Below are 7876 nucleotides of genomic sequence, written 5' to 3'. Positions count from 1 at the left end.
ACGTGGGCTTTCAGCAGCTAATTAATGTGAGGGAGCCATGGCAGTTTCTAAGAAGCCGAGTGCTGGTGTAAACCAATGCTATCCACTAGGAAGCTTTTAGATGCTCCAACCATACATAATTTATTTTCGCCAGTCACATGGCAATAAAGCTCATTTTGCATAATGGATACTGGCAATGGAAAAGTGCTTACAGGGTTTCAGTGGAGCAGACGGCCCTTTCATCTGTATCAAAGAGACATTAAACAATTACGGGAGCTTACAGCGTTTCTGTATTATAGAAAACTCCGAAAATACTGTTATGAAGGCGTGCAAAGCCCATTGAGGCAGCAGTTACCCTGTTCAAATGTACCGCCGCACAATTGTTCATTTACGCCTCTTCCCGGCGTCTTTGTGCCTCGAGATTTACATCGAATTCATTTTCTGACCTTCAACAACAACCCCGATTCGGCCCCGGCAGACTCGGTGCCCGCCACGCCCGCCCCGCCGCTGCCGCTGCCGCTGCCGCTGCCGCTGCCGCTGCCGCTGCCGCTGCCGCTGCCGCTTGCGCTCGGCCGTGCGCGGGTTCCGCGGGGCGGGCGGGGGCCGGGCTGGAGGAGCCGCCGCCCCGCGATCGGGAACCGGCGTCGGGGGCAGCGGCGGCCGCGCGAGGCCACCCGCCGCCCCACCGGCCGGTACCAACGGCCCCGGCACCGCCCGCCCGGGATGGCCGAAGGCAGCCCCACCTCCCTCCTGCACCTCTCCATCATCCGCTGGTGCGTGTCGCCCCCTTCCCCGCCGCCGGGGCCGGAGCGGGGCGGCTTGGGGAGACCCCCGCTGAGGGTGGAGTGGGGGGGGGGGCGCGGGAGGAGGTGGCCGCGCTGGTCGCCATCCGCCCCCCCTCGCCGCGGGGCTTGCAGGATCTGCCGGGTGGGCTTATCTCAGGGGGGAAGGGAGTCTTGCTTTTAGCACTTATGCCAGTTTTGTAAGACAAAAGCCTGGTTTGCTGTAAAGGCCCCGTCTTAGAATCATAGAATAATTCCGTTGGAAGAGACTCTCAGCATCATCGAGTCCAACCATAACCTAAATGTAGCACTAAACTATGTCCCTAAGAACCTTGTCTAAACACCTTTTAAACACCTTCAGGGATGGTGACTCCACCACTTCCCTGGGCAGCCTGTTCCAATGCCTGACAACCCTTTCCATGGACAATTTTTTCCTGATATCCAACCTAAACCTCCCGTTGTGCAACTTGAGGACATTTCCTCTCATCCTATCACTTGTTACTTGAGAGAAGAGACCAACCCCCTCCATGCTACAACCTCCTTTCAGGTAGCTGCAGAGAATGATAAGGTCTCCCCTTAGCCTCCTTTTCTCCAGGCTAAACAGCCCCAGTTCCCTCAGCTGCTCCTCATTAGGCTTGTGCTCCAGACCCCTCACCGGCTTCATGGAGGTGCATAAATGATGCCATGAAAGTGGGGAACTTGCCCTGAAAATCCGTCTCCCACCACAAGTCTTGATGACATGGAGATGGCTTGACATGATGCTGTAATGCGGATGGTGAGGACCATCCCTGGCTGGACCACTCATGGCTGGCATGGTTTTACAATGCACCATGAATTGAATTATGGTTGGACTCTGTGATCTTGAGGGCGTCTTCTTGATGACCTTGAGGGTCTCTTCCAACTGGAATTATTCTGATTCTATGAATGGCTGTGAGGCTGCATGGCTGGTGTACTGAGCAACTGACATTCTCCAAGGTTATGTTTCCTTGAGGTGAAGGTAAGGGTTGAACTCCTCAGTGAGATACTTTCTGTGGTGGAGTAAGGTTGTCACCATCATTTTCTTGTGCTTTGAGAAGAGCGTTATCTACAGTGTGACAACCAAAGAGAAAACAGGGTTACTTGCCTTTTATCCTCAAGTACAAATGAGTCCACCTAGTAAAGAGTTTTGAAATTTTGTGTAACAACACACACAATCAAACTTTTAACTTGACAGCAAGTAATCTTAAATCTTCTTTTCCCCTCTCAGTAATACCTGAACAGCAGGAGTTAGTCTGTTTTGCTGTCATATAGATACCACTAGTCCCATTTTAAAAGGACTGAAGGAAGAGATTCACCCAAGATCATCCAACAAGTTTGAGACACTACAGAAAACCGGATCATAAACAACCCTTGAAAGGATGAACCAATGATTTATTCGTCACAACAACCTTCCAAATCACCTTCTAAAGTTTTGAAAATTTTTCAATATTTAGATTCCTTTTACAGTTGGTGCATTGACAATAGCAAACTAGATTTTGGTCCAGAAATGGTTTACAGCAAATTTACAAATCTCTATAATGGCCTGGCTGCCAAAGGTTCACATATAACAGGTGGCAAATCCCAAAAACCTGTAGTCCATTTGAGGTCCTGGAACCAATCAGCTAACAATTTCAATGGAAAGTGTGGATAGAAAGTAACACATAAATAGAGGAGGTGTGCTTTTTCTTTACCCTCCATCTTTCTCCTTGGCAATTCTTTTCTATTTGTTGTCTTTATTAACAGTTTTGTTTTGATGCATGCCTTGAACACTCAGATTTTGAGAATCTCAGGTCTAATAGGCAAGAAGATGAGCACTGTGCTCTCTGCGGATTTTTTTTTCTTGATAGACACTATTTTTGTATTATGTGTCAGCACTAAGAAGGTGTTTGACTTGTTATTTGAAAAAGGCTGGCAGTTTAATAGATGATATATTCACAAAATTAAATTCCCAAATATTTTGTCACTAAATAGTTAAACGCTGAGGCAAAACTATTGGCAGAAACCAGCTACTGAAGCAGGAATTAATTTCTGCTGCATTTTGAATTACTCTTGTGGTGTTATATTAAGGATGAATTTGGACTTAGGTTTAATCTCCTCTGGGACTGCTAAATTACGAAGGGTTTTGTGATGGTTGCTCTAGAAGAAACATGCATTTCTGCCTGCTGGGAGGCAGAAGCTCAGTCAGGACTCTTACCTAGGATAAATTTCATTTACCTTTCAGCCCCATGCTGAGAAACACCCCATTAGCGTGGCAGATCCCCCATCTTTGGTGCAGGTTCCTGCTCATGCCTTGCCGTGAAGCCTTTGCTGTGGGGTGGTGGGGCTCGATATGGTGAGGAGCTGAGCGCAGCTCAGACCATGTACTTGGCAGCACCGGCCCCTTGGGTTGGTGGGTGAGAAGATGGGCTCCAAGGAGGTAAAAGTGAGGCATTTGGGGGCATTCTACTAGGGAGAGGAAAACCTGGGGGAGACAGTCAGTCTTCTTTCCTCGAGAAAGGGCATGAATAAAAGGTGAGGTAGATATCATCAGACTGCACAGTGATCGTGGTCTTGCCTAGTCTGTTCTAGCAAGCCAGTTTGACGAAGACTTTATCCACTATTTACTGCCAATACAGCTAATACAGGAAGATAAACAATGGGTCGCCTGAAATCAGGCTACTAATAAAACAGAGGATGCTGATTTAAAATTTGACAGGCTTATCTCACCTGATGATTATGAAAAGTCTGCTTTCTCAACCAACTCGATTATCAGTAAAGACACAGAGAGTAACTGGCACTGTGCTGCACTAGCATTCAGCTGATAAACCGATTAAATATGCATAAATCATTTGATATAACGGAAGCAGAGTCACAGTAAGAAAACACTGTCATACGATCAGTGTGTCATTCTTTGAAAATTAATCTCTCTGCTTCTCTGCTCCAGCTTTTCTCCTGTATTTGTACTGCAGGTGGCTATTATCTTCTGACACTAAAACTGTTGGCATTATCTCATAACTAAAAGGGTTTTTTTCTGGTGAAGGTAACTCTTTAGGCTAATGAGCAATTAAGTTTGTCTTCCTCACCTTTTTCACACAAGCAGTTGCATTTACTTGACTATGACTATTCTGATAAGTAGGATACACAAAGGATTTGGCCAAAGAATGAGTATTGAAAGACCTAAACCAGTTTCAGTCCCAGCAGTTCTATTAAATAGGAACTGTAAAATTAAAATTCTCTTCTCTTATTAAATTTGAGCTAAAACCAGTGAGGTTGTATGAGAACAGAATTTGGTCCTTCATGGTTCATGCCATGTCCATCCCAAAACACCATATTGCACATTTTAGATGGAAAAATGTTAATATTATTTTCTTCGGTATAGTGGAGCCCTTTCTAATTAGAGGATCAAAGTTACATCCTTTGATGTAACAATAGTTACCATGTGAGAGATACTAATACTTTCCGTATTGATGTTGATATTATAATGATGTTATTAAATTGTTTTTTATTTAATTAAAAATTATGAGATCTAGTTCATTTATTAGCAGAGTTTCACATGACCTCTTTTACACTTTGGAAACAAGCGAAGTAGAACTTTAAAAGTTAAAAACCAAACATACAATATATATATACATGAAAATGTACATTTTTTTCCCCAGAATACAGGTTAACATGAAAGGACTAGCTCTCTTTGATTCTACATTTCCATAAAAACAGAGTAACTAATTACAGAGTTCACTGTAAACCTGATGAGCTATTAAAATCATAAGCTAACATTTTTTTTCTAATTCTGACATAAACCAATTGATGTTTTTGTTTTAAAGGATAGCTGATAATTTCTATCTGTGTGAAGGATGCACTGTACCCCGTTGGCTACTATATGAATTGTATATGGAAAGCTGCTGTCCAAACTCCAAGTATCAAGTAAATTCAGCCACCTTTGGAAAGGTACAGAGTAGATAGGATATGTAAGATAAGAAGCAGAGATACCTAAAGAGAAAATCTGATTATTAAATATGCACACTGTATATCAAAATATACTAAATAACAGAGAAGAATTAATATTTAATGTATTATGTTTGTGTCTTTTCTACCATATTTCTTGTAAGCCCTCACATAGACGCAGTTGTACTAGAGAAAAGAGTATTGTCTGGGATGGAGTATATTTTCTTCAGGGAAGTGTTGTATGTTACACTAGCAAAGATTTCTTTGCCAATATATTTTAGAAAGCTTTACCAGGATAAACAGTGCAAGGTTGAACTTGTCCTAAGGAGCTGATTCTTCTCTCCTTAAAAGACTGCTTTGGTTGTTATATCATTTTATACTTTCTTTTTAAGCACATTTGGGGAGATTTTCCTTCAAACACACACTTAAAAAGTTGTTATAGAATCATCCAAACAAACACAGAGGTAAAAACCAATCTTCTTTAAACAGTTCTGCTCTTCTAATACACAAAGATTGATACAACCTACAGAGCAATAATCACTTAGAAATCCCAACTGCAACAAACGCTCATAGCTATTCAACTTCATTTAACAAATTATGGAAGCAGGAATGCCTTGTGATTATTTGTTGCTCAAAACTTTTTGTCCAGAATTTCCTATTTTTACTGCTAATATTTTTCTATTAGTGCCCATGCTAAGAGCGACTAAGCAGTGTCTTCACTCTAACAAAAAATAATTTAAGTAAGAGTTGTACCTGAAATCAATTTCATTTGTGTGGGTGACCTTGTTTTAGGAATAATTTGTCTCAGTCCAGTTGAATCTATTTTTTTTTTTTTTTAATTGGGTAACTTGAATCACTCTTACTAAAAACTAAGATTTGAGTGAGTGATCCAATGTGATTCGTTACTCTGGCTTAATGGTAATCCCCCATCAACCAAGCCCATGGGTAGAATTTGCCTGGCTCAGTGTAGATGTCTGCCATTAAGCTAGTCACCTTAAAATCTCTTGGTAGCCAATAGAGACAAATAAGTAGTTACATATGATTCTTCTCACCCAAAATGAGTCATGTCAGGCAGCTCAGATGAAATATGCCTCAGAATTGCCTGTTTTTCTCCACTGACTACAGAGTCTACAGTGACTAGCTTAGACGTCTCTATCCTGTAGCCACGTAGGTAAAATTAATCCCACCCTGTCTGTACACTTTGAGGTGCTCCAGCATGACTGAGTTACCATCTGTAAGCTAAGCCTGCTTGTGGTTAATTCATTTTAGCTTTACGTTGGGACAGGCATGGATGAAGCATGAGTTTGGTCATGCAGAAGAGCTTAGCTAGTGAGCCATAGCTGCTATAGGTTGGTGCTTGCAACTGTTTGCTCACAGCCTTTACTGACCCAGGACATTGCAGGGCAAGTTAATATATCCCAAGTGAGCAAGCTGGGCTGCAGCTCCCCAGTGGCTTGAAATGGTTCTTCTGCAGCAGGAAGCGAGACCAAGCAGTGAGAGATTGAAGGAGGCAGGAGCTGCAGCAACCCTGGCTTAAATTTAGGATACACAAGTAATTGGTTACCACAACCTAGCTAATGGTCTGAGCTATTAATAATTCATCAAGTTGTAGTAACCTGACTGCATTGCATGGTCTGTAAGGACTTCTGCAGTCAAGCCCTGTGTGAATAAAACTGACAAGATGCTACTAATCTCATCCGCCCTGAACACATTACTGTCGCTGCAGTAGCAATGGCAATGGGAATAAGCATGTGTCTCATGTCACAGAAGCCCTAGATTCATAGGCTGCCCTTTTAGGAAAATGGGATTATGCTAAAACACCACCTTGAGAAAGGGAGCAACTGAGGTGGGTGCATGCAGAACATGTAAAGAACAGGACCACTCCAACACTGTTAAAACTGAAGGTGCATGTTAGTGTGAGCTGGGGAAATTTGTCCTTTGGACCAGCAAAGTGCACTTTGCACAGAGTTCAAACTTTGCAACGCCAAGTAAAGGCTCCCCTCACCAACTTTGAGTACTCAACCCTCTTTTCCTGCTATACAGGGAATTTTAGCTCCAGCTGTTCTGGGTTAGTCTCTGTCTTCACAAGACAGCTCATGCGGAATAATCGTAGTGAAGTGGATTATTACCCTGACAGTATCTTATTACTCTGTAGGGCCTAACCTTGACAGATGCTGTGTGACCTCAGTTCATATTTACCACCACAGTGGTCAAAAGGTCGCTTTGCAGCTTGATGATTCAGTTCCTTTTAAAACAGATAAGTCAGGCCCTATCCTGTGAGTACTCCTTGCAAGAGTGGGTGGGTGGGCTAAGTCTCTTGTGTAAGTCCAACTTGAATTAGTAAGGCTTGCAGGACTGACAGAGTACTGGAGAATTGTGGCATCTTCAAGTTGCCCCAGGTGATATATCTCACCTGACGGTGGGTGGTCTCCTGGTGTGTGCACTGACTGTGTTCCAGGGCAAGGTAAAACAGACTAATCTAAAGAAATCCCTACCTGAGGGAGGAAATCCCTTAAATTACTTAGATTTCAATCCACAAAAGTCTGATTGAGCTCAGTTCAGCAGTTACCATTAGAGCGGTATGTAAGAACAGGTATTAGCCTGCAAATAATGGAAAGCAAAAGAAGTGATTAAGGAGAAAAAATGTAGCAGATATGTTTTTGCATTTTAGAATGAATTTGCTGAGTATCTCTGATTCATTTTTTTTTTCCCCAGCTCATTCGGTTAGTTTTCCCAGGTCTGGGGACAAGAAGGCTGGGCACAAGAGGGAGTACCAGGTATTTAGTTTGTGTCCTTTGTTCAAAAATGTTATTTATAACTGTTCTGATAAAATTTAGAAACGGCTGGATTTTCAGCTCCACCCCTGTAATACAGCAGCCAAATTGTTGGTTGCAAGTCTGTAATACACTGCAAGACCCAGAGTGACTTGTGATGTCACCCAGTACATTAAAATAAAGTTAATTCCATGAAGATCACCACCCAAAAGCTGCTTTGGTAGGGCATGAATTCCAGATCAGGCTGGTTTTAAAAAAATCAGTGCTCCAATTTGTACTGGCTATTACAGCCTGCGTTGCATGAGGCACCTGCCAGACATCACAACCTTACTCAGAGCTCTTGAGACACGGGGTCAGGAAAGCCTGTCTCCGGGATGCATGGGGGTGGCAGCCGTGACTAAT

General features: G+C 43.0%; 1 protein-coding gene across 1 annotated transcript in view; it reads left to right on the top strand.

Moving 5' to 3' along the window:
* Positions 1–702: 702 nt before the first annotated feature.
* Positions 703–7876, top strand: part of RFX8 (regulatory factor X8) — a gene marked incomplete at both ends in the record, with an annotated part of 29584 nt that continues 22410 nt past the window's right edge. The window contains 3 exons of the mRNA XM_080363357.1: positions 703–752; positions 4580–4703; positions 7416–7477. Of these exons, the coding sequence (XP_080219483.1) occupies positions 703–752; positions 4580–4703; positions 7416–7477 (236 nt within the window). The remainder of the gene's footprint in view (positions 753–4579; positions 4704–7415; positions 7478–7876) is intronic.

This window comes from Nesoenas mayeri (assembly GCF_963082525.1).
Source record: "Nesoenas mayeri genome assembly, chromosome: 1".
Lineage (NCBI taxonomy): Eukaryota > Metazoa > Chordata > Aves > Columbiformes > Columbidae > Nesoenas > Nesoenas mayeri.
This window is presented reverse-complemented; position numbering and strand designations above follow the sequence as displayed.